Here is a 27,694-nt window from a genome sequence, read left to right as displayed (position 1 = left end):
ATAGCTATGGTCTCAGAATCCCCAAGGGTAAAATACTTTACAGACAGGCTAACTGGAGCAAAGTCAATTGGAGTTCAGATTGATTCTTCCTAGATTTTCATAAATCTATTTTTGTACTAACATGAAAAGGTTAGGCCGTGCTCTAGGGGTGTTAAAAACATGGCATTGCCTGTCCCTTAAATCAGTAGAAGCCATGGCTTAGTCTCCTTGCTTCAGAACAATTACAGTCTTCAAGAAATTAGTCAAAGCATCTTCAGATCTTGTGTTAGGCTCACCTTTAAATCTGATGTTACCACATGCAGTAAATCTCTATTGCTAAAGGAAATCACTCATCATTTTTCTACTAGTTAACTAAATAATTATAAACTATTGCCACTTACTTTTTCTCATATTACCATCTACTGGTATAATATTCTTTGAATATACAGAATAGTTACAATAATTGTTTTAATGTCCTTGTCTGTCAACTCTAATGTTTGTGTTAGTTCTGGGTCAATTTTGATATTATGAGCCCTATTTTCCTGCTTCTTTGCATGCCTGATAATTTTTCCAGAAATCGTGATTCTACCTTGATGGGTACCATATTTTTTGTATTCTTCTGAATATTCTTAAGCTCTGTTTTGGAACACAGTTACTTGGAAATGGGTCATTTGGGGCCATGCTGTTAAGATGTGTTAGGAGCAGAGCTGTGTTGACTCCAGGGCTCACTATTTGCTACTACTGAGGCAAGGCCCTGTTGTATACTACCCAGTGCCCATAAATCACAAGGTTTCCAATTCTGGCTGGTGAGAACTGGTACTGTGTGTGTGTGTGTGTGTGTGTGTGTGTGTGTGTGTGCGTGCGCATGCATGTGCATGCTGGGCACTGTCACTTCTAACCCTTTTGGATGGTTTTTTCTCCAGCCTTAGGTAGATTCCTCAAAGGCATGTGCTGACCAGTACTCAGCTCAATACTCAGAGAGGACCTTGTGGACATCTCTGAGATGCTCCTCTGTGCAGCTCTCTCCTCTCCCATACTCTGTCCTGGAACGCTTGCAGCCTGTGTCTCCCTGGACTCTCAATTCTCATTCCTTAACCCAGGGAACCCATCCTGATTTCCACTCCTTGCATCATAGCCTGAACTCCCTCAAGGCTGTAAGTTGAGGCAACAATAGGGCTCACCTCACTTGTTCCCTTTCTCTCAGGGATAAGACTGCTTTGTTGCTTGATGTCCAGTCTCTTAAAAACCATTGTTTCATATTTTGTCTTTTTTTGTTATTTCAAATGAAAGTAGAGGGTCACAATAGAAGCTAGTATATATGATAGACACTCTAAACGTACTATAGAAACACTTCTAAAGTATCATAGAAATACTTTAACAAATCATCACACTAAATAGGCTGTTTTAACTATAATCTTGACTAGAAATGATCACCAATCTAACACTATAATTCTCCTCTTGTTCTGGATGAGGATATTAATATTCTTGGCATGTGACTGTCACGACAACACTCATTTGCAGCCCATTAAGATTGATCATCTCTCCTGTGCAGCAACTGGGATCTTTGTTCCTATGCATAATTCAGGACCAAGGTTTTCAGTGCCACCCCAGGACCAAGGTTAATTGTTCTATGGGGCTCTTAGTTAGGCTGTTTCAAGATTCTGACTCCCCAATACCATCAAATTGACAATACCTCCTTATAAAGAGTCCAAAGGGATAAATACTATAGGAGTTAGACAACTTAAGGAGGCTTTTACCAGCCTGCCAATCAGTGAGTCCCTCACTCTTGAAAGTCAGACACAGAAATGGATGCCCTCCAGGAAACTTGCCTCTGAATGTCAATTAATCAACAAGTCTCACTCAAGTGCTAAACATCTAGATGATGTCAACCCACTTAAACCTCTGACACTCTTCCAATGCTTGAACTCCATGCTTCCTCAAAACCCTATATAAGATCAGCAGTTTGCTCTGATCAGGGAGGCCACTGTCTGACTAACTTATCTCTCCCCTACCACAGTAAGCAATAAATTCAGCTGTGTTTTTTTATTTTTTAGTATTTTGTTCTATTTTAATTTATTTATTTTGGGCTGCATTGGGTATTCGTTGCTGTGCGTGGGCTTTCTCTAGTTGCGGAGAGCAGCGGCTACTCTGTGTTGCAGTGCGTGGGCTTCTCATTGTGGTGGCTTCTCTTGTTGTGGAGCATGGGCTCTAGGCGCGCGGGCTTCAGTAGTTGCAGCATGTGGGCTCAGTAGTTGCAGCACGCAGGCCCTAGAGCGCAGGCTTCAGAAGTTGTGGCACATGGGCTTAGTTGCTCTGTGGCATGTGGGATCTTCCTGGACCAGGGATTGAACCCATGTCCCCTGCATTGGTAGGTGGATTCTTAAACACTGCGCCACCAGGGAAGTCCCCAGCTGTGTTTTTTTTATATTAGATATTGAGTGGTGGGCTCATCAACCTCTGAGAGTCTTATATTTGATATTCTCTCTAATTTTATAATTGCTCACTTGATTTAGGTCCTAATACTATTATCAGCAGCTACCATTACTTGAGCATCAATTAAGCCAGGTATTATGCCAGCTGTTTACATACTTTAACTCTGGATTACTTAATCTGAAGTGAGAAGATAAAGCTGAATTTATTGCTTACTATAGTAAGGGAGAGCGCTACATTGGTCAGGCATAATCTCCTGGAACAGAGTTGAATAAACTTCTTTGTAAATGTCCAAGGAAGCTGCAAATACAACCTCTGAGATATATTATATACGAATAGAGATATGGTCTTATAAAAGGTGTGCTAGTAATTACAGCATAGAAGCGTATATGTTTACTAGACAGTGGGAGAGTTTTTACCACTTTTCAGATGATCGTATTTCCAGGGATTATCTACTAGATGTTACACTAGGACATTTCACTGAAATAAAGCATCATATCACTTAGTTGCCAAATCATCCAGTACCTCATTAAATGATTTTTGATAAAATTTACTTAGAACAATAGCCAAGTATCATGCAACAGCATCTCCTATCATACAACACATTAATATAAATTTATTGGGTGGAAAATGGGGAAAGGGACAAAAAAGATGGGGTGGTTCTGTATTGATATCAAAGAGTTCATAAAAGGATAAACTCAGGTCCAAAATCTCTAGTCCACATCAAAGACTTCATGTCCTGATGACAGTGGAAACAGCCCAGCCCTAGTTGCTGGGCTCAGGGAATCAGGGTGATGTAGCTGTTCTAAGTGAAGAAGCTCCTCTGTCAAGGACACCACTTTCTCTTTAGTTCAGAATGACACTTCTTGGGCACAAGTCTAAGATTCTGTTTATTCTCCCATCGATGTAGAGCAGACTGATTGGATATGCCGTTGTGCCTTTTATCTTGGTCCTGTGGAAAGAAAACACACCCCAAACTGTTAGAAACTAACTGCAGAGCTGAGGACCTATTTTGTCTTTATGGATGTCATTTTTTTTCAAGATAGGTGGTTCTAAACTAGACAGCTTGGGAGAGGTAGAACTTTTAAGAAAGAAATTCGGTTCATTGGTTTTCCAAACAGTAGTTTAAAGAAATCTACAGATTAGTGGAGAGTAGCTGGATGAAGAGAGAACTTGTGTAATTAGAAATCTGAGAAGGAACAAATCCAGAATTGCTTAAGACATCCAAATATTCTACCTCTTCCCGCCACCTGTCTTCCCTCTTCAACCGGTTTTTGGTCAGCTCAAGTTGTAGGCCATCGAGTCTGCACTTAAACCAGCGCTGAGCTTCTTCCAGGTTAGCTGATACCTGCACATACAAATGTTCTCATTAAAATTTACAACAAAGGAACACTTAATCTTTTTGTGTATTAGTTCAAGAGACTCTTTCTTTTTACATTGTATAATTTAAAAGCTTTATTTCCCCCCACAATTAGCAAATGGGCTTCATATTAATTAAACTGGAAGTTTTCTTCCTATAGTTGCCAGTTCAAGAGACTTTACCTAGATATCAAAAGACTCAAATTCTAACTGCATGGTCTTTGCAACCTGTTTGCATAATACACATCCTCCTATAGATGAGAGAATAATTTCTGAATATGGAGTTAAAGAATGAATGCAAACCTGCTGATTTTCATGCATTTGTTAATATTTCCTGGATGTGAACTGAGGTGAGAGGGCTCAGGAAAAAGTTAAGAGTGAAAGTACAAGATGGCATTGAAAATTCATGTGGTAGTTCAAACCACACTTTGAGTTCTGTCTCTAAGACTAAACACTTCTCCAAAGACCCTGAACTGTAAAGCCGATATTTTCCTGCTGTGCTTTATAAAAGTAATAGAATGAATTAGTAAAAACACTGGACCAGCTTAGTGTAAATGGTATCCTTTTTATTTCCTTTATCAAAATATTTTATACTTTAGCTCCTAAGCACAAACTTCCAAATGATCTGTTAGACTTGAAAACAGTCCCTCTAATAGTCTGCCTTTGAAGATGATCTAGAATCAGTATTCATTTACTTGACAAATATTTATTGAGTGCCTATATGTGCCTGGCACTTTTCTACATATTTGGGATATTTTGATATTTTGAAGGTAGAGCCAGCAGGTTTTTATTATAAATAAAGGTTGCTTCAAAATAGCTGTAGAACATATCCTCTAGAATAAAAAGTAAAATGACTGGTTTTCCCCCTTTGATTATTTATGTTTCATGGACAGCATTTTCATGTTTTGACTCTGAGGTCTCAGAGACTAGTCTATTTCTCTCTTGCTTGGGAGAAGGCAAGTTCGATGAGAGCAGGGGCTTCGTCTGGCTTATTCACCCTATATCTCCATCACCTAGCACAGCACCAGCCATATAATAGGTCCTTTATAAATTTGTGCTACTATGTACTTGTCCCATATTAACCAGGTCACAGTGTGGGTACAAAATAGTGAGATAAGAAAATAGAGCTCTGCTTGTCATTTAACTTTTAGAAAGCTACAAAGCCTAAAGTATTTTCCAGGTCTGTTTGTGCATCCTGACGACAGACACACTCCCATCCACCCCCAAACCAAACCCCACTTTTCTCTTTATCAGAAGTGGAGGGAAAGATGCTTGAAATGACATTCATTGTATATCATGTCTCCTCTTGTATGGCGAATGAGAATGCAGCCAACATTTACTGAAACTTACTCCAAGCCATCTATCAGAGTAACAGTGGTAGGTAATAACTTCTGACTATTATGGAAGTGGTAACTGATGAGTTACAGAAAGTAAATGTAACTTCCTTAAGGGCCCAGTAAGTGTCATTGTTGGCAAACTCACAAGAGAGGAGTCCATATTCCTTTTATTTAATTAATTTATTATTTTTAACATCTTTATTGGAGTATAATTGCTTTACAATGGTGTGTTAGGTTCTGCTTTATAACAAAGTGAATCCGTTATACATATACATATGTCCCCATATCTCTTCCCTCTTGCGTCTCCCTACCTCCCACCCTCCTTATCCCACCCCTCTAGGTGGTCACAAAGCACTGAGCTGATCTCCCTGTGCTATGCAGCTGCTTCCCACTAGCTATCTATTTTATGTTTGGTAGTGTATGTATGTCCATGACACTCTCTCACTTTGTCCCAGCTTACTGTTCCCCCTCCATGTATCCTCAAGTCCAGTCTATAGTAGGTCTGTGTCTTTATTCCCATCTTGCCCCTAGGTTCTTCATGACCTTTTTTTTCTTTTTTTAGATTCCATATGTATGTGTTAGCATACAGTATTTGATTTTCTCTTTCTGACTTACTTCACTCTGTATGACAGACTCTAGGTCCATCCACCTCACTACAAATAACTCAATTTCATTTCTTTTTATGGCTGAGTAATATTCCATTGTATATATGTGCCACGTCTTCTTTATCCATTCATCTGTCGATGGACACTTAGGTTGCTTCCATGTCCTGGCTATTGTAAATACAGCTGCAATGAACATTGTGGTACATGACTCTTTTTGAATTATGGTTTTCTCAGGGTATATGCCCAGTAGTGGGATTGCTGGGTCATATGGTAGTTCTATTTATAGTTTTTTAAGGAACCTCCATACTGTTCTCTATAGTGGCTGTATTAATTTACATTCCCACCAACAGTGCAAGAGGGTTCCCTTTTCTCCACACCCTCTCCAGCATTTATTGTTTGTAGATTTTTTGATGATGGCCATACTGACTGGTGTGAGGTGATACCTCATTGTAGTTTTGATTTGCATTTCTCTAATGATTAGTGATGTTGAGCATCTTTTCATGTGTTTGTCGGCCATCTGTATCTTCTTTGGAGAAATGTCTCTTTAGGTCTTCTGCCCATTTTTGGATTGGGTTTTCTGTTTTTTTGATATTGAGCTGCATGAGCTGCTTGTATATTTTGGAGATTAATCCTTTGTCAGTTGCTTCATTTGCAAATATTTTCTCCCATTCTGAGGGTTGTCTTTTCATCTTGTTTATGGTTTCCTTTGTTGTGCAAAAGCTTTGAAGTTTCATTAGGTCTCATTTGTTTATTTTTGTTTTTATTTCCATTTCTCTAGGAGGTGGGTCAAAAAGGATCTTGCTGTGATTTATGTCATAGAGTGTTCTGCCTATGTTTTCCTCTAAGAGTTTGATGGTGTCTGGCCTTACATTTAGGTCTTTAATCCATTTTGAGTTTATTTTTGTGTATGGTGTTAGGGAGTGTTCTAATTTCATTTTTTTACATGTAGCTCTCCAGTTTTGCCAGCACCACTTATTGAAGAGGCTGTCGTTTATCCATTGTATATTCATTCTTGCCTCCTTTATCAAAAATAAGGTGACCATATGTCCGTGGGTTTATCTCTGGGCTTTCTATCCTGTTCCATTGATCTATATTTCTGTTTTTGTGCCAGTACCATACTGTCTTGATAACTGTAGCTTTGTAGTATAGTCTGAAGTCAGGGAGCCTGATTCCTCCAGCTCCATCTTTCTTTCTCAAGATTGCTTTGGCTATTCGGGGTCTTTTGTGTTTCCATACAAATTGTGAAATTTGTAGGTTGCTTTGGGTAGTATAGTCATATTCACAAATGTTGATTCTTCCAATCCAAGAACATGGTATACCTCTCCATCTGTTTGTATCATCTTTAACTTCTTTCATCAGTGTTTTATAGTTTTCTGCATACAGGTCTTTTGTCTCCTTAGGTAGGTTTATTCCTAGGTATTTTATTCTTTTTGTTGCAATGGTAAATGGGAGTGTTTCCTGGATTTCTCTTTCAGATTTTTCATCATTAGTGTATAGGAATGCAAGAGATTTATGTGCATTAATTTTGTATCCTGCTACTCTACCAAATTCATTGATTAGCTCTAGTAGTTTTCTGGTAGCATCTTTAGGATTCTCTATGTATAGTATCATGTCATCTGCAAACAGTGACAGTTTTACTTCTTCTTTTCCAATTTGCATTCCTTTTATTTCTTTTTCTTCTCTGATTGCTGTGGCTAAAACTTCCAAAACTATGCTGAATAATAGTGGTAAGAGTGGGCAACCTTGTCTTGTTCCTGATCTTAGAGGAAATGGTTTCAGTTTTTCACCATTGAGGACAATGTTGGCTGTGGGTTTGTCATATATGGCATTTATTATGTTGAGGTAAGTTCCCTCTCTGCCTACTTTCTGGAGGGTTTTTATCATAAATGGGTGTTGAATTTTGTCAAAAGCTTTTTCTGCATCTACTGAGATTATCATATGGTTCTTATCCTTCAATTTGTTAATGTGGTGTATCACATTGATTGATTTGGGTATACTGAAGAATCCTTGCATTCCTGGAATAAACCCCACTTGATCATGGCCTATGATCCTTTTAATGTGCTGTTGGATTCTGTTTGCTAGTATTTTGTTGATGATTTTTGTGTCTATGTTCATCAGAGATATTGGCCTGTAGTTTTTTTTGTGACATCCTTGCCTGGTTTTGGTATCAGGGCAATGGTGGCCTCGTAGAATGAGTTTGGGAGTGTTGCTCGCTCCGCTGTATTTTGAAAGAGTTTGAGAAGGATGGGTGTTGGCTCTTCTCTAAATGTTTGATAGATTTCGCCTGTGAGGCCATCTGGTCCTGGGCTTTTGTTTGTTGGAAGATTTGAAAGCACAGTTTCAATTTCAGTGTTTGTGACTGGTCTGTTTATATTTTCTTTTTCTTCCTGGTTCAGTCTCAAAAGGTTGTGCTTTTCTAAGAATTTGTCCATTTCTTCCAGGTTGTCCATTTTATTGGCATTTAGCTGCTTGTAGTAATCTCTCATGATCCTTTGTATTTCTGCAGTGTCAGTTGTTACTCCTCCTTTTTCATTTCTAACTCTGTTGATTTGAGTCTTCTCCTTTTTCTTGATGAGTCTGGCTAATGTTTTAACAATTTTGTTTATCATCTCAAAGAACCAGCTTTTAGTTTTATTGATCTTTGCTATTGTTTCCTTCATTTCTTTTTCATTTATTTCTGATCTTTATGATTTCTTTCCTTCTGCTAACTTTGGGGTTATTTTGTTCTTCCTTCTCTAATTGTTTTAGGTGTAAGGTTAAGTTGTTTATTTGAGATGTTTCTTGTTTCTTGAGGTAGGATTGTATTGCTATAAACTTCCCTCTTAGAACTGCTTTTGCTGCATCCCATAGGTTTTGGGTCGTCATGTTTTCATTGTCATTTGTTTCTAGGTATTTTTTGATTTCCTCTTTGATTTCTTCAGTGATCTCTTGGTTATTTAGCTGTGTATTGTTTAGCCTCCATGTATTTGTATTTCTTACAGATTTTTTCCTGTAATTGATATCTAGTCTCATAGCATTGTGGTCAGAAATGATACTTGATATGATTTCAATTTTCTTAAATTTACTGAGGCTTGATTTGTGACCCAAGATATGATCTATTCTGAGTGTTCCATGAGCACTTGAGAAGAAAGTGTATTCTGTTGTTTCTGGATGGAATGTCCTATAAATATCAATTAAGTCCATCTTGTTTAATGTATCATTTGAAGCTTGTGTTTCCTTATTTCTTTCCAGTTTGGATGATCTGTCCATTGGTGAAAGTGGGGTGTTAAAGTCCCCTACTGTGATTGATTGTGTTGCTGTTGATTTCCCCTTTTATGGCTGTTAGCATTTGCCTTATGTTTTGAGGTGCTCCTATGTTGGGTGCATAAATATTTACAATTGTTATATCTTCTTCTTGGATTGACCCCTTGATCATTATGTAGTGTCCTTCTTTGTCTCTTGTAATAGTCTTCATTTTAAAGTCTATTTTGTCTGATATGAGAACTGTTACTCCAGCTTTCTTTTGATTTCCATTTGCATGGAATATCTTTTTCCGTCCCCTCACTTTCAGTCTGTATGTGTCCCTGGGTCTGAAGTGGGTCTCTTGTAGACAGCATATATATGGGTATTGTTTTTGTATCCATTCAGCCAGTCTATGTCTTTTGGTTGGAGCATTTAATCCATTTACATTTAAGGTAATTATCAATACACATGTTCCTATTACCATTTTCTTAATTGTTTTGGGTTTGTTTTTGTAGGTCTGTTCCTTCTCTTGTGTTTCCTGCCTAGAGAAGTTCCTTTAGCATTTGTTGTAAAGCTGGTTTGGTGGTGCTGAATTCTCTTAGCTTTTGCTTATCTGTAAAGGTTTTAATTTCTCCGTCGAATCTGAATGAGATCCTTACTGGGTAGGGTAATCTTGGTTGTAGGTTTTTCCCTTTCACCACTTTAATTATGTTCTGCCACTCCCTTCTGGCTTGCAGAGTTTCTGCTGAAAAATCAGTTGTTAACCTTATGTGGATTCCCTTCTATGTTATTTGTTGCTTTTCCTTTGCTGCTTTTAATAATTTTTCCTTGTATTTAATTTTTGATAGTTTGATTAATGTGTCTTGGCGTGTTTCTCTTTGGGTTTATCCTGTGTGGTACTCTCTGTGCTTCCTGGACTTGATTGACTATTTCATTTCCCATGTTAGGGAAGTTTTCGACTATAATCTCTTCAAATATTTTCCGAGTCCCTTTCTTTTTCTCTTCTTCTTCTGGGACCCCTATATTTCGAATGTTGGTGTGTTTAATGTTGTCCCAGAGGTCTCTGAGACTGCCGTCAATTCTTTTCATTCTTTTTTCTGCTCCCTGGCAGTTATTTCCACCATCTTATCTTCCAGCTCACTTATCCATTCTTTTGCCTCAGTTATTCCGCTACTCATTCCTTCTAGAGTATTTTTAATTTCAGTAACTGTTTGTTTGCTCTTTAATTCTTCTAGATCCTTGTTAAATGTTTCTTGTATTTTCTCCATTCTGTTTCCGAGATTTTGGATCATCTTTACTATCATTACTCTGTATTCTTTTTCAGGTAGCTTGCCTATTTCATCTTCACTTATTTGGTCTTGTAGGTTTTTACCTTGTTCCTTCGTCTGTAACATATTTTTTTTTTGTCATTTCATTTTTTTTTGATGGGTGGTGCTGTATTCCTATCTATCTTACTGGTTGTTTGGCCTGAGACGTCCAGAACTGGAGTTTGCAGGCAGTTGGATAGAGCCAGGTCTTGGTGCTGAGATGAGGACCTCCAGGATGCCTCACTCCCATTAATATTCCCTGGGGTCTGAGGTTCTCTGTTAGTCCAGTGGATTTGGAGCTCCCACCACAGGAGCTCAGGCCTGACCTCTGGCCTGGGAACCAAGATCTCGCAAGCAAGCTTTGTGGCATGGTTAAAAAAAAAAAAAAAAAAGGAGCAGAGCAGCACAATATCAAAGAATAAAAAACAAAATAAAATTAGAAAGATAAAAAATATATTAGGAAATATAAAACTATAATTGAAACAACTGCAACAAGGTAAAATAAAACTACAACAGAAAAAAGAAAAAAAAAGGGGTGGGGTACAAGCCAAAAGGAGAGAACAATAACAAAGTATAAAGAATAAAAAAAAAATTAGAAAAATAAAAGATTAGGAAATATTAAAATATAAGAGAATCAACAACAGTGAGTCAACAAGGTAAAACAGAACCCCCAACCTAAGAGGAAAAAAGAAAAAAAAAAAGCCTTGGCTATGGGGGCGGGTGGGGTTTAGGCAGGGGTGGAACTTAGGCAGGGGCAGGGTTTAAGGTGGGGCAGGACCTAGGCTCAGGACCCCCATAGCAGGAAAAGGCCCTGGGGGTGGGGCCTAGGTGGGGTGATGTTCAAGTGTGGGGCAGGACCTCTGCTTAGGACCTGGGTGGAAGGAAAGGAGGGCCTCCGGAGTGTGGAGTTCTGGAGTTTGGAGGTAAGGCCCTGAGTGAGGGTGTGTGAGTGGGGTTTAGGCCCAGTGCCTTGGAAGGGGTCTCAGAGGGGGTCTCTGAGTGTAGAGGTGGGGCCCTGGGTGGGGGTGTAGGGGTGGGGCTTGGGCTCTGCACAGTAGGAGGGAGGCTCCAAGGATTAGGCCCAGGAGCCCAACAGGGAAAGCGCTGGCCCTGTTTCCTTCCATTCCTCTGTGCCCTCCCCTACTGTCTCCTCCAGGGTCTCCCCTGTTGCTGCTGGACCCCTAACTGTGGGTGGGTCCCGCTGGGTGTAGGAACTCTTCCCCTCCCCCAGCCACCCCTCAGGGGTGCCAGTCCCACAGGTCCAGCCTTTACTTTTGCTCCCCCTTCCCTCCCTCCCACTCCCTCAGGACCCACGCAGCTGGAGGGGGCCTTGGTGGGCAGAGGATCAGGCCCAGGATCTCAGCAGGCTCCCAGGGGCCCAAGTGGGCAGGGGAAACCTGGCCCTGCTCCCTTTTGATCCTCTGCCCTCCCAGTGGTCTGCAAATTTCCCCCTTCAGGCGTGGAATCCCTTCCCCTCCCACAGCTGCCCCTCGGGTGCCAGTCCCATCCCACCTCTGCTTCTCCTCCCCCTTCACTCCCCCCCACGCCCCATGTCCTACCTGGTCGCTGGGGGTTCCTCCCATCCCCTTAGGTGTCCATGGTCCCCCACCGGTGCCTGGTAGGTGCCCTAGTTGTGAGGAGACGCGAATTCCGTGTCCTCCTAGTACACCATCTTCACTCTGCCCCCCCATATTCCTTTTAATATACCATTCTGACAGTCATATTATCATGTAATTTAATGGCTACAAAAGGGATAAACTGGCAGCAATGTCACTGTGATACCTTTAGCTTAAGAATCTCTTTTTTGAATTTTATTTATTTATTATACAGCAGGTTCTTATTGGTTATCTATTTTATACATATTAGTGTATATATGTCAATCCCAATTCCAGGGATTTCTGGAATTTCAGGGACTTGGACTACCAAGTTAATATTCATCAATATCAATCACTACTTTAGCATTCTATGATGTATCATCAAGACACAGAATCTTAATCTAAAACTATTCTTTATAACAGAGGCTATACTGAGTAAGGTATTGGTTCTTGCCTTTTGCACTCCTGACAACTGTGTTACTGAAGGATTTTACACTGACTTGTGTTTCAGGGTCATTGTGTCTGAGGAAGCTTGTCTAAGTCTTCATGTCTGTGGGTCTGGCTCACCTGTTCTGATTCCACACTAGCTTCTTTCAGTTTATTCTCTGTTGCCTCTTTACATTTCTTCAGGTGTCTAACAGTTTCTTCCAATTCCTGAAAACGTGATACAAAGATTTTTTACAAACTCCCAATGTACTATATATGGAAGAAAAAGCTTCAATATTGTAATAAATGAGCAACCAAATTATGAAAGTATGATGGGGTACTTTCTAACTCCAGGTGCTATCAGAGTATAAGATAAAAACTATTATTTTCAGTTTAACCTACAGTATACATTTGTGTATATGATTACAGATTTTGAGTTACAGATTCTCCTCAGAAAAGGTAATTAACATCTCTTTCCAGAACTGGGGAATACTTTTCACAGCAGACAATCTCTGTTGGAAGGCAAGAGCTTGATGGTCTCTTGAAGTCCCTTTTCTGTAATAAAATGTGCTTTTCATTAGGTTGGGAGTAGATTAAAGTCCTGTAACAGCAACAGATGTATCTGAGCTATGGGGAAGAACCAAGGGGTGTAAAGTTCCTGAAAGACTATGAAGTTCAGAAGTCTTACTTAGTAACTAGTACTTTGCATATGTGAGCTTTAGCCGTTCTTTAAAAATGAGTATCATTTTTATTAAGTTGAACATGAAGACGAGGTGCCATAGTCAAAGCTCCAGGCTTCATTCCTAGATATGATTCTAAGGACTTAGCTAAGATGAACGACTTGTAAATTTGTCTTCTTCTATAGAGCCTAGAAAAGCTAGGTGCCCTCAAGCTGGGTTTTGCACATGGCCTTTGCTGGTAATCTTTGAGATCAATCTTAGGAACCCTTTTACCTGGCACCGATGCTCCAGCTCCTGCCTCCTTTTCCACTCTGCCTCAAGTCGCAGCTCTTGCTGTTTATTCCGTGCTGACATATCATATTGGCTCTTGGCCAACAGCTGCATCTCCTTCTGTAGGTTAGTCATTTCAGATACAAATTTCTGGATACTCAGTGACTGGTAGGGCACAAAGAGGGAGACGGTTGGTGAACCTGTCCAAGTTTGGGATTTCACGTGAATGGTAAACAGAGTGTGTGGAAATCATCTACCTGTTCATAGTTTTTTTTCTGATATTGATCCTTAATTAGCTCCATTTGCCTCAATTCTGTTTCTATTTGCTGAAAGTAAATGTGGAAATAACATAGAAAGATGATCAGTGGAAAAACTGGCTTGCTCTTTTTGCCTATAGGCTGACAGAAGGAATCCCATATGAGATCCACAGTTACCAGTTCCTGCTGGGCTCTCCTTCCCATCCAGTCGCCTGACCCCAAAAGAGCAAAGTCTTGTACAATCACTGTGGAAGAGACAGCTGGGGAGCCAGAATGTGACACTGGCAGCTAATGAGAAACCAAACACTGATGCAGCAGTATCTCTGCGGGGGAAAAAAGTCTCCCCCCACCTCCCCCCAGGCAATCTGCCCACTTCCCAGGTGTGGCTGTAATTCCCAGAGAACACGTGGTGGTGGTAGTGCTCTGAAACCATCTTCCCCAGACACCACTGCCTGCCTGGATCCTCATCAGATACTAAGGAGGTGAGGGGAGATTTAGGGTTTCTCATACAACCTTCATCCTCTCTGTATTCTGAGCATTATTCGCCTTAGCTGACAAGTGGAGCTTAATTTGGGCCTTTTGATTCTTTATTTTCTCCTTGCTGCTGTTCAGTATCTTTTCCAACTCCGTAAGTTTCTGCCGCAGCTCTCGGTTGCTCCGGGATACTTCCACTGATCTGAAGTTGGCTTCATCAAGGGCTTTCTTCAGCTGTGGGATACAAAGGGAAAATTAGAACATTTTAACCTTCCATTCAGTAAGAGAAGCTTATGTTTATCTGTGTCCCTATATTTTGTTCTCTTTGGACCTTTCTTTTAAAAAGGAGGTTAAGTGATGGGACTTCCCTGGTGGTCCAGTGGCTAAGACTCTGCACTCCCAATGCAGGGGGCCCGGGTTTGATCCCTGGTCAGGGAACTAGATCCTGTGTGCCGCAACTAAGACCTGGCACAGCCAAATAAATAGATATTTTAAAAAGGAGGGTAAGTGAGGCAATAATAACAAGTAGATTTGTGGAGAAACACTCTCAGTGATTTTCATAATTTTTAACACTAAAGAACACAATTTTTCTTAGAACAGATAATGTAAATGTATGTTCATCATTTGCTTTCTAAGAGCATGGCTTTGGAATCAGACAGAAGTTAAAATCTCAGCTTCACCACGCACTAGTCAAGTAATTTCAGATAATTAACTTCCCTAAGCCTCAGGTTCATCGTTGGAAAAGTATGTGAATAGCCTACCTTCATAGGATTCATGTAACAGTTAAACAAGATGAGGCAGAGAAGGAATATAGAGCCTGGCACACACTAATTGCTCAGTGATCATTACTATGCTTTAAAGCTTTTTTTTTTAAAAAAAGCTTAAGCTCGTCTCTTTCTGTCACTTGCGACCTCATGTATGGAGAAGTGAAAATAAATTATATGGCAGTTTATGTAAATACACCTATCAGTTATTGACTAGCCTTGCATGTATTTTTATAATATTGCTATTTTTCTATTGAGGTATAGTTGATTTACAATATTATATTAGTTTTAGGTGTATGACATAGTGATTAAAAATTTTTATAGATTATACTCCAGTTATTATAAAATACTGGCTATATTCCCTGTGCTGTACAATATATCCTTGTAGCTTGTTTACATAGTAGTTTATACTTCTTATTAATATTGCTTTTTGTTTATAAATTTTAATAAACTTGTCTAGTGGAAAAATAACAGTGATTACTATTAAAAACAAGACAACAGGCCCACAATGAAGTCACTTATGCTAAGCCTTATGTCACCAAACTGAGACTTAATTAGTTTTGGCTCTCCCAGAAAAGGACTCTTAAACCAGTCAATCAGGAATCGCCTGATCAGCATTAGTTGGGTAATCTGCCTGATAGACCCCTGCCATTCCTTAAAGGAAGTAACTCTGCTACTAGTAACTAATCTACTTTTTTGCCTAGTATAACTTCCTTGTTCCTGCTCCCCTCTGCCTATAAAAGTCTTTCATTTTATACAACTCCTCAGAGCGCCTTTCTGTTGCAATCGATTGTATACTGCCTGATTCAAATTGATTTTTGTTCAAATAAACTCTTAATTTTATTATTCCTCAATTTATCTTTAAACATTACTTAAATCATTTTACAGAGTTCCCCCTCCTCCTCACATGCCCTTAAATGAGTACCACTTGATTTTTAGGAAGAAGAGACGGCAGCTGAGAAGGGAGAAGATAGGAGGGTGGTATTCTCTGTGGCTGGTAAGTATTTATCGTGTCAAAGAAAAAAGTCAAAATTATTTGTTACCTTTTCTCTTTATACTAGCTCATTCCCTCAGATCCTAACCTCACACTACAGTGTTAGTCTTTTATTATCACCCAACTAAATTTCTGTTAGATATTCCACCATTACCTCAATCACAGCTTTGTCAAAACTGGGTAAGCCCTAAAAACTAACCCTCAAAACCACCCTGGAAAGCAGTTGTGATGATTTCCATTTTGATTGAGGCAACTGAGACTCAGAAGTGAAGTCATCTGCACAGATAGTAAATTTACACATTGCTAATAAGAGGCAGAGCTGGGAGTCTTCAACAGTGCACCCTGAGCCCACCCCTGCCACTAACTGCTCAAGACATCACACTCGTACTGTTCCTTGGTCTCTCCTGCACAAGTTCACCATCTTTACTGATCCCTGTTAAAAGGATTTAAACTTTTAAGTATTCTGAACAACTCTCTCTGAATAAAGGTACTTTTAATTTCAGTGCCCATTTTTGTTTCCCACAGAAATTATTTTTATAATATTTTTAATATTTATACAGTGCTTTTTCAATTTACAAAGCATCATATAAATAGTTGAATCTGATTTTGTGACTGTGCACTGTAAAGTGAAATTGCTAAATGCGCTAAATTTGGCAAAATACAGACCAGCCACCCCAACCAAGTCTTGGAATTATTTTTAATTACTCCCTCCCCTTTGCTTATGATACACTTAGTGTCTGTCTGATTTTTCTATTAATTAAAATGGATTTTTGATTTGATTGTTCTCTATTTTCAACAGAAACACTTTGCTTGGCTCTAATCATCTGACGCCCAAAGTAACTGCTCTAGTTCCCTTGAGCCTCCATGTTTCCAGTTTCTCTTCATTCTTACCTACTCTCCACTGCTAATAGACTAACCTACCTAAAATTGTGCTCATAGCCTTCTCAGAAACCTACAGTGCTCTACTTTTACCTAATACTTTCCATCCAACATTCTGGTAGTCAAGGCTGTCTACCAGCTGGTCTCATCTAAGCTAACCCCTTTTTCTCAGAAATTTCCTAAAGTCTCTGCTCTGATCAAGAGAGGCAAATCCTTTTTCTTTGCTCACATGTCCTATTTATTTTTGTAACTAAGCTTTATTCATCCTCTTACATACAGTGTCGCAGCCCTGTCAGCTCTGCCAGTCTCAACCCTGTATAATTTCGTCAAGGTTCCCTTCTTCTTCGATCACCCAACCAGCCTAAAACAAACTTTCCCTTACTTTTGAATTCCTTTAAAATTGTACACAGCTTCTAGCTATCCAAGAAACATCTTCTGATGTCTTCCTAGTTGTCTCATGTAAAGAGTGGAGATGACAATTAAATAAGGGGTCATTTAGCACAGACCACATCTTCTGCTGTTTTTACTTGTGCCTCTCAGGAGGAGGTAGGTGCATTATGGATGCTAGTTAAGTGAATTGAGGAGACGGGTGATTTGCTATCTGTCTAGCAGATGGCAGTCTCCTCCTTCCTCTTTCCCACTCAGTTATTATTCTCCAGTGGGAAGGCTGTCATCAAGGCATTCCTTCATTGGGCAGATAACTGTATATCAGAAACTTTTTGTGTGTTAATTTACAAACAAACAGCATAGAGATGTATCTGGCTTGCTGGTGAAAGGGGGATTAGAAGAGCCAAAGACCAACTGTAGCCATTCTTGGAAATCCTGTAGCTGGTTCTCCTCTTCAAAGGCATTCACCTAGAGGGAGACTTTTGTCACTTGCCTCCATACCTCAGTCACTTCCCGTTGTGCTGCTTTCTTTGCAGTTTCTCTCTCAATTTGAAACTGCTTTCTTAGAGCATCTATGCGTTCAGCATGCAATTCTGCTTCTATTTTGGATTCTTCACTCATCCGTTCTCTGTTTTGAAAAAGGGAGATGATAAATCACCTTTAGAAAACATCTTAGGAGGTGTCATTTACAAATGAGAAGCAGATCAGTCACCAGGTAAAAATCACTGATCTGGAACTCATTAACAGAAGAAGAAATAAGCATTTACCTACAGCATTAAAAAACAAAAAGTCATTCAATATAAAGAGATCCACCCAAAAGAGTGAAACACATACTCTTGTTTTAACCAATACTGAGTAGTCTTGAGCCAGCAACATTTCACCAGAATATAAAATTTGTACAGATTACAAATATGAACAATACCTTCTTTGCTTTAGCTTATACTTGTCTGCTATATCAGTATGTTCACTACGTGAAAGGAATAAAGATCCGTGTGCACAATGCACTTCCCTTGGGTATAAATTTTCATGGGATGTTATTAATATCTCAATCCTATTTGCCTAGATACAGTTTAACAAAAAACTTTAGTGGCTTGACCTGAACTTGATGGGTTCGACCTAACTAATCTCAGGACAAAATTGAAAACAGTGAATGGTTTAGCAGCTGCTTAAATGGAATTATCCCACTCCTGGAGGGGTTATTCCCATCCATGCTTCTGTTTCTCCTTTTCCAAATCATGCTTTTAAAGGATACGTAAGCTTCTGATAGAAAAGGTTTGGCAGAAACATGTAAGTGTCCCTTCCAACTTGGTTTAAACCTTCATGTACAGAAGAAGACCGACACTAGATGAGGGAAGAGCTGAAAAGGAGCGTACCCCAGCCAGCTAATATCTGCTCTGCTCAACTATGCCTGCTTCCTTCACATGGCTCTGCTGGGAGAACTAGCTCAAAGTAGGGAAAAAGGGTTTAACTGGTTTATGTGAATTAGCCAAACTTACTCTCCCAGAGGCTCTTCCCTAATTTCACTGCAACTATACTGCCCTTACTTGCAGGTTTCCAAATTCTGTCGCTCAAGTTCTTTGTTTTCCAATTTCTCTTGAACATGGTCAAGCTTTGTTTGCAGGTGATTATTTGTCTGGAGAGCTTGCTCCAGGCTCATAGCCAGTTTCCTGTTGTCTTCTCTAGCTACATCTAGAGCTTTTTGTAGAGGCTCCATCTGAAAGAGAGAAGAAAGAAGATTGTTTTTAATTCCACTGTAACAGATACAAGAAGTCCATAACACTGTATATTCACTCTTTAAACTTTGAAACAATAATTATTTGGAACCAGAACCAAAGACTCCAGATGCCTGGAATATACATGTGAGAACTTATTACAGACAGTCCTTAGGAGACTCTTAGAAGGTGATGGGAAGGGTATGCTCCACTGGTCACTAGAGAGTTCTGGAAAATAGAGCCAACTTATTTATCCTAATTTCTAAAGTTTTAAACCAGTTAAACTCCCCTTCCTGATCCTATGACCCTCTGGTTTCACTGCCTAGAGAGATAAGAACTGGCAACTGTTCCTTGTATATCCTTCTAGAAAAAGCTTTTTATAGGAAATATCTCTATTTTATATATGTGCATACATGTAGATACATATTCATGTGTGTATACACCTATAAACACATGTGAGTATGCCTCCTTATTTAATGGGATCACTCTAGCTACTTCTGACTAAAGTTATGTTGTTTTCTAAGCCCTTTAACTTCACTTATGCATTAATACATGAAAAGAATGCAGACCATATAAGACAAAGAGAGTTAGGCATAATTATGGTCCTGGTTTGCCAATAAATGGTTCACTGTAAGATCACAGACCCATTTCCCATTTGGAAATATGTCGCTGTTCAAAACTCAGACTTGAATGGAAAGGAAATTTACCCGATTGTTTTACTCTGTTTTTCCAAAATAGCAATATCCCAATAAAATAAAAAATATCAACATTATCATCTATAAAAACCTGGCTTCTACCTCACTGTTGTGCTGGGCATCCACGACAAGGATTCTGGCCTGCCACTGGTCCACTTCTGCTTCCAGCTTCTGTACCCGCTGTTGATTTAGAGCCCTATAAATGAAGGGCACAGGGAGAGTGACCATAGAAAAGTACCATCTAGGAATGATACCACTGGGAGTTACAGGGCACCTTCCAGGAAGCCCAAATGGCATATGTAGTGGGCTACAGATAATCAGAATATCTGAGAGTTGGCAGGTGACAATTAGTAGCCTCAGCTTCAGGTTAAGAAACTAATTTTCCTATGGGTTAAAAACTTGCCCCATTTATGATTCAATTTGGCTTTATATATTAAACTATCAGTACATGTTAATGACTAACTTACGGGCCGGTAACTTTATACTATATATATTACTAGTACAAAAATATATCACCTCTATATGGACTGGCTTGCTGTTGAGATTTCTGTTTTTTACCTAGAATTTTATTGTGAATAGTTGTGAATAGTAAACTATTTTTAATACCATCCCCTTGACTTTTTTTAAGTTCAGAGGTAATACAGATTCATAATATGTAAAAAAACAAGCACAATGAAGAATATAAAACTCACTTGTTCTCCCATAACATAGAGGCAATATGCACCACTAACATATTACAATATGTCTTAGAGGTCTGATTAAACTCAAACCATTTGTTCATTAACCTAAAAGGGAAACTATTATGTAATTTTTGAAACATTCAAAGGAGTTCACTTATAAAACATGGCTAAAAGTAGTTCTCAGAATGATTCATCTAAAATAAATAGGATACTAATAAATGGATAATTAATTCAAACAGAAGTAGACACTTGGCTTTAATCTTGACAATTACTGTTCTATAGACCCAAGGGCAGGTATAAATGGTGTAAAAAATAGCAAGGATAAAAAAGCATATATCACATGAATTTCTAGAATACATACTTATTTACATCACTACAAAATATGAGAATTTTTGGATATCATTTTTATAATTCCAGATTTTCCTGAATTTGCTAGTTCTTTAAATACCATTTTACTACTTTATTTTCACAAGGGAATCAACATAAAGTGACTGTTTCTTGACTGCACACCGTTCTTTACTACAAGGCAGCAGAAAAATACAAGTACAAAGACAGAAAAATAATCTCTGGTACCTTTCTTTCTTGAGGCCTGCAATCTCTGAATCCCTCCGCCCAAGCTCTATTTGCACTTTTTCCAGAGCGCCTTGCATCTTACTGTGAGAAGCCAACACATTCTCCAACATGATTGTAACTTTGCAGTTGTCTTCTTTAGCTTCTGCCAGTTGTCGCTGGAAGTTTCCCACCTAATAGAAAATGAAATAAGACAAAGATATTTGATCCTTTCTGGTTGTTCTTCTGCTGAGTCCCATGACTTCTAGAAGAGTAAGGAAACCAGGTCTGGTAGAATGCTAAGAGGAATAATTAAAGTATATTTTATATTTATTTTGTTTCTTAAGTTATTCTGACTTTGAGAAAAAGAAAACTAGACCCTAGATCATATGGACCCTATGAAGAACTCTGCAGTGCGTCCTAACTATTGTCGTGTCACAGCACATATATTAACTAGAGATATAAGGACCAACAGCTTCTTGGGTCTAAAGGTGGTCCCAGACTGGCCTGTGCTAGCCCTCCTCAGCTATCTTACCATGGGGTCAGAAGAAGATAACGCATGTGAAGCCCATCAGAATTATCTGAGGAAAAAGGACCATAAGAGAAAGTGGAAGCTGCTGAAGAATGATGTAACTCACAGCCCTCTTCAGAGGGGCAAAATCTAGCACATGCTGTCAAGAAGTTTGGGATGTTACCTCTCTTCCCACTAAGCACACACACTGTTAAGCAGAAAGCATTTGGTAATTTGATTTAACATAAAATCTTAACAGTGTTACATCACATTAATAAAACATAAGTAGGTGGTTATTATTACCAAGGTCAGATGTGTTTCAACAGAAAAAAATAGGACTTTTGATTATTTTAAGACAGGAAGAAAAAAAAAAACCATTGGGAGTTAAATCGTGTATTTTTAAGGGAAATATTTTAGAGCTCTTCTAAAGTTATCCTTTCTTTAGGAAAAAAAAAAAATCCTCCTCTGATCAATCCTCATTCTTTTTTACTAAAGGTAACAAGAAAGGAAAGAATATGGCTCATGAAAGATTTCAGAAGCGCTTCATTTCAGTAACAGACTTCAGAAAGGATTGATGTCTTGCCTTCTTGTTCTCCCTGCCCTCCAAAGCTTCGAGGTCACCTTTCAACTTCTGACTCTCTTTCAGGGCTGCAGCACGACCCTTCACAACTCGTGAGAGCTCCTCTTCATTCTTTTCAAGAATGGATTTCACCTTAGTAGAAAAAAAGAAATGATAAATGATTCTCCCAAAGCACAATCAGCAATTAGAATAAGACACAGCAATTTAGAAACCAAATTTAAAATGTTTAATTAAGTATGCTTATATATTATTGTAAATAAAAACTAGCTTTAGTAGCTGTTTTTTCCCCTTAAAACTACAAAGCAAAAAAAATCTGTTAATAAACATGGGCAAATCTCTAATATATGTCAATCTCTATGAAAGTGCAGAATGAAGGTAAGGGAGATAAGACAATGATGCTAAGATGAAAAACGGGGGAGAAACTGATTATCACAGAATTTGAAAATACAACGTAAATTAATATAAGAGCAAAGGTGAATAAGTACTAAATAGTGTCAAGAAAATAGTGTTGCAGAAGTGTTCTAAATAGTGTCCTAATCCTAATTAGAAGTATTAGAATCTTACATCTCTGAAATACTTTTAGTATATCTACACAGTTATTTCAGATGATCATCATACTATTTTAAATACTACTCTTTTAAAAAATACTTTATCTTGAAATACAGACTCACAGGAGGTTACAAAATTAGTGCAGAGTCCCCATGCACTCTTTTCCCTGCTTCCAATGATGACATCTTATATTGTTGTAGTTCAACATTAAAACCAGGAAATTGACTTTAATGAGATTAACTAGACTACAAAACTTACAATTTTCACCATTTTTTTAAAACCTGCATTCATCTGTGTATGCACACATGCACATAGCTCTATGTAATTTGATCCCATGCACGTATTCCTGTGATCACGACAATCAAGATACAGAACTGCTCCATTGCCGCAAAGAACTCACTTGTGCTACTTCTCTGTGTTCACACCCTCCCCCAAACTCATCCCATGTCCCCTGGCAACCACTTATTTGTTCCCTATCACTACTGTTTTTGTCATTTCAAGAATGTTATTTTAAACATTTAAAAATAATTAATTTTAGTATAATACATTCACATTTTTAAAAACAGCCTTACTGAGATATAGTTGACATACAATAAGCTATGTATATTTAAAGTGTACAATTTTGATATATGTATAAACGATAATCATGATAATGAACACTTCCATTATCCCAAAAGTTCCCTTATGCCTTTTTGTAATTTCCCCCACTTCTATCTCTCCCTGTTCCTACACATCCACCCAAGGCTACCACTGACCTGTTTTCTGTCACAGTCAATTCACTTTTATTTTCTAGAACTTTATGTAAGTGAAATCATATTTTATGTACTCATTTTTGAATGATTTTTCACTCAGCACAGTTAGTTTGAGATTCAATCAATCTTCTTTATGTATCAATACTTCTTCCTTTCTGTTGCTGAATGGTATTCTGCTAAACACTTGAGTTGTTCCAGTTTTAAGCTATTACAAGTAGAGCTGCTCTGGGCAGTTGTATACAGATCTTTGTGTAGATATATGCTTTCATTTATCTTTGGTAAATGCATAGGAGTGGAATGGCTGGGTTATATGGTAGTAATATGTCTTACTTTTAAAGAAACTACCAAACTATTTTCCAGAGTGGTTGAGTGATTTTACATTCCCTTCAGCAATGTATGAGAGTTCCTCCACATCTTCGCTAACACTTGGGGTAATCAGTTTTTCAATTTTAGACATTCTAATAGTGTGTGGTAGTATCTCACTGCAGTTTTAATTTGCATTTCCCGAATGACTGATGTTTAACATCTTTTCAAGTGCTTAGTTATCATCCATATATCTTTTTTGGTGAAACGTGTGTTCAAATACTTTGCGCCTTTTTCGGATTGTTTTTCCTTCTTAGTGAGTTTTGAGAGTTTTTAATAAACTGTGGAGACAAGACCTTTATCAGATATGTGATTTGCAAATGTTTTTTCCCCCAGCCTGTAGCTTTTCTCTTCATTTTCTTAACAATGTCTTTGAAGAGTATACGTTGTCAATGTTACATTTTTTCCTTTATGGATCATGCTTTTGATGTCAAATCTAAGAAATCTTCGTGTAATCCAAGATCACAATGGTTTCATCCTATGTTTCAGAAGTTTTACAGTTTTAGGTTTTACCTTTAGGGTTTTCATCCATTTTGAGTTAATTTTTATATATGGTAAGAGGTATGGATCAAAGGTATTTTGTTTTTTTGTTTTTGCATATGATACCCAATTGCTTCAGCACATTTGTTGAAAAGACCATCCTTTCTCTACTTTTACTTCTGTTGAAAATAAAATGTTCATAAAATTATTCTGGATGGGTAGCACATTCACATTACTCTTAAGGTACAAAAGGATAAAGTGAAAAATCTCCCAGCCACTCAGTTTCCTTCCTCGAAAATAATGTTGCCAATTTATTACGATTCATTTTAGAGAGACTCTATTCAAAAGTGAATACGTAAAAAAAAAAAAAAAAAAGTGAATACGTATGTATACTTCATCGCCCCAACCCTTTTGCACACAAATAGTAAAATACTCTGTATACTCTTCTGAACCTTGACTGTTTTAACCTAATAATAGATATGTTATGATTAAGATAAATATATCTTCAAACAGTATTCCAAACTATGGATACACCATGATTTATTTAGCCAGCCTCTTACTGATGGAATTTTGGTTTTTTCTAGTCTTTTGCTAATAACAAACAATACTTCAGAAAGTAACCTTGTAAACATGTCTTATGTACAAGCTAGTGTATCTGTAGGAAAAAGTACAACTGTGGGCATAAAGTGATAAACAAAGCCAAATTGCCCTCCACAGGAAAAGGGCACTCCAAACAGCAGCAAAGAAGAATGCCTTTTCCCCACATCTTCCTCAATATTATACTTCCTTATAACTTTTAACCTGTAACATTAAAAATACTTTAACTTCTTCTGTAAGGATTCAAGAATAGTACAAAAGATGCTAACTTATAAGGTTTTGAAAACCTACTGGATTTTGTTCTAGAAAAGTACATTAGGAAGAATAGTTTTTATAATTTTACCAGTGTTTATAAAATATTTATAAATATGAAAAGGCCACTAGCAAAAGTGCTTACAAAAAGGGTCTAAATAGTAGTTAACTCTAGAAGACAAGCTATAGTACTTTCTATTTTTAAATACCAAACAAAGATGGATGCTCTAGTAAGTTTTCTTTGGAAAGTATTTTCCAGTGTTCAAGTTCTCAGGGCTTCTGTTTATGTATTTCTACTTTAAAATCACGCTTTACCCATTTTACTGTAAATGTTAAGACTATTAGCATTAATTTTTAAAGTGAAAATTAGATTAAAAATCTCAATGGTTACTCTTAAGCCAAATATGACATTTCTGTGTCCAAAACAAAAATTAAGTATGCAATCGCCAGAATGATGGTTTTGATCTACATCATCAGTTTTTCCTGTTTGTGAAGAAGTTCTTTCCTTGTTGTTACTCACACCTCCAAACGTTGTCTTTCTAGATGTTACTACTTTTCTTCACTGTTGTATAAATCTGAAATTTCCTTATGATTTAATTTGTGGCCTTCACTTACCGAATCCCGGTAAAGAACATTTGGTGGCTCATCATTTATTAATGGTCTTGAGGCAAGAATGTCTATTTTACCTTCCAGTCTTCCCTCCATGGTTTTAATGGCATTCAAAAGAGTCTTTAGAGAGATCCTAGAGTCTCCCATCTCCTGAGAAGACCTCACAGAAGTCAGGGTAGGTGCAAAGGTCACATGGCGTGTAGGGTTTGGCGTAACACTGGGCAAACCAACTGATGAAGTTCGTTCCTTTACATTGTTGACATGGGGCCTATAGCCTTCAAGGAATTTTGAAGATGCAGGCCTCTCTGGAGACTTCCTTCTTCTTGGAGGCATCACCAATTTAAAAAGACAAAATCAACTAAACCTAGAATTATTTTTCAGTGAGTGCCCCCTTTACTATGAGAAACAACACAACGTTCTAAATGAAGCTGGGATGGAAAATATACTTAAAAATGTGTTCCTTTGCTTTCAGAATGAAGAAAATACTAGTGTAAAGTATGTCCTAGTGAAGAAACAAAGCGTATCTAACGAGGTCCCCTTTTCCAGTATAGTCAGATTGTTAGAACCCTAGCAGCATTCCATTTGAAGACACATTCTAGCTCCTTGGTTACCAAGGGTATACATACACAAACGTTATAGTTAAAGAAGTTACACATGCTTACACTGAGTGTTAAAAATTAAAAATAAATAATGTGATAAATTTGTAAATCATTGAAATGAATCACTTTCTTTTAGTAACATATTCCTAGATTATTTTCTTCACTAAATGTTTTATATATCTTCTTCATCTAATTTTCTCTGTTCATATGTTAAATTGTTATGTGACCTACGAACGGTTTTCAGTCTCAATAGCCACCATGCTAACAAGTAAGCACCTTTACTACTAATACCTCTTTCAAGTGTGCTATTGCAGGTGTATCTTGTTGGCAACGAGTTCTGCGTTTGCCTGTAATTAAAAACCCAAAGATACTTGGTTCCTTATGTCTGCCAAAAGTTTTAAGGCTCAAATTAAAAAACCACTTCCTCTATGATAGAGATTCTCAATGTTTTCATCATAATGATGTTCCCTATGCATGCTCACAATACATTTTGTTTTTTTGTTTCTGAAAGGCATTTTGTTTTCTGAAAGGCATAACCTTCTATTCTATAATAAAGTCTGTGGAATACATTACTAATCCTGCAATTAGAGCATAAGCAAGTTGAATGTCCCAATACTGCTTCAGGCATCTTTATGCATTCTTCTGTGTTTGAGTGGAACCTTGTGCATCGAGGGTGTTTAAAAATTTTTTTGATAAATTGAGTCAAATGAGAGAATATTCATCTTTCTGGGATCATATGGTGAGGTGGGGAGAAAGGCACCAATTTCTTAAAAGCTAATTAAAACAACATAGAAGCAATCTGTTTTATAGCTATTAATCACACCTGAGCATATCTGCCCTCTAGTGCCTTATTCAACTTGCGTAGATGGTCATTCTGTGAACTGGTTTCAGTAAAAGAATGTAGTTGTTCTTCTAGCTGCTTAACTTTTATCTAGAGGAAAAACAGAAGAATAAAGAAACAAGTCTCATTAATGAAATATATATATATACTCCAAAACAGAAAAAAAAAGATGTCACAAGTTTTGCAAAAAAAAAAAAAAATCACAGAAAATCCTTAAAACTTGTAAAAAGCAATCCTAAGTTTTTCTAATGATGCTATTTCAACTAAAATAGCTATTTCAACAAATAAAAGTAGGCTATAGCCCTATACATGTACTGAGATAATTCATTTGGTTTATAGCATTTATAGAAACTCCAAATTAACATGACTCATGAATATAACAGTGAAACTTTGTGGGTAAAATATTTCAATTTTAAAGGAATTGTGGTATCTAGTATTCAAAACCCTTTCTGAGTACGGATAATTAGAATTGTCAATATGTAAGGAGACAAGAGTCTTGTGTTTACCCACAAAGAATTACGAAAGTTGAATTAACAGAATTCTTATAGGCTGAATTATACTTGAAAACTAACTCATAAAGCTGACTACTCACATCTTTCACTTTAAAGAAAAGATGATTTGGGGGAATAAAATCATTAATATTTACTCACAAATCTCCAAATTGTGTGTTTTTCTACATTTTCTTCCTCTTATTCCCAATCCTCTCAATACAAATCAACAATTAACATTACTGAGCCTATCTCTGAATCAGAAAAAATTTCATCCAAAATTTTTAATTTAAATCAACTTTTTCCTCTCTCAGTATCTTTTCTTGTTTCCCACCTCTGAAGGGCAAACTCCTCTTGGTTGTAGCCACTGATTGTTTTCAAGAACTGTTAAAATTTGAGTGCTAATATTTAGTTTTTTTAAGAAAGGCTACATGAAAACACATTTTGTCTCAGGAAATCTCTCTTGTTCCAT

At 37.7% G+C, this 27,694-nt stretch overlaps 1 protein-coding gene across 1 annotated transcript in view; it reads right to left on the bottom strand.

Annotated features, from left to right (window-relative positions):
- Window positions 1-3,235: 3,235 nt before the first annotated feature.
- The window catches only part of CCDC150 (coiled-coil domain containing 150), a 106,030-nt gene continuing 81,571 nt past the window's right edge, over window positions 3,236-27,694 (bottom strand). The window contains 14 exon segments of the mRNA XM_061191008.1: window positions 3,236-3,361; window positions 3,647-3,757; window positions 12,402-12,488; window positions 13,214-13,375; window positions 13,468-13,536; window positions 13,981-14,175; window positions 17,467-17,593; window positions 18,510-18,679; window positions 19,475-19,568; window positions 20,626-20,795; window positions 21,696-21,824; window positions 26,185-26,201; window positions 26,204-26,240; window positions 26,717-26,824. Of these exon segments, the coding sequence (XP_061046991.1) occupies window positions 3,236-3,361; window positions 3,647-3,757; window positions 12,402-12,488; window positions 13,214-13,375; window positions 13,468-13,536; window positions 13,981-14,175; window positions 17,467-17,593; window positions 18,510-18,679; window positions 19,475-19,568; window positions 20,626-20,795; window positions 21,696-21,824; window positions 26,185-26,201; window positions 26,204-26,240; window positions 26,717-26,824 (1,602 nt within the window).

Source organism: Eubalaena glacialis, chromosome 1 (assembly GCF_028564815.1).
Source record: "Eubalaena glacialis isolate mEubGla1 chromosome 1, mEubGla1.1.hap2.+ XY, whole genome shotgun sequence".
NCBI lineage: Eukaryota > Metazoa > Chordata > Mammalia > Artiodactyla > Balaenidae > Eubalaena > Eubalaena glacialis.
Note: the sequence above shows the minus strand (reverse complement) of the source record. Positions and strands in the feature narration are given on the sequence as shown.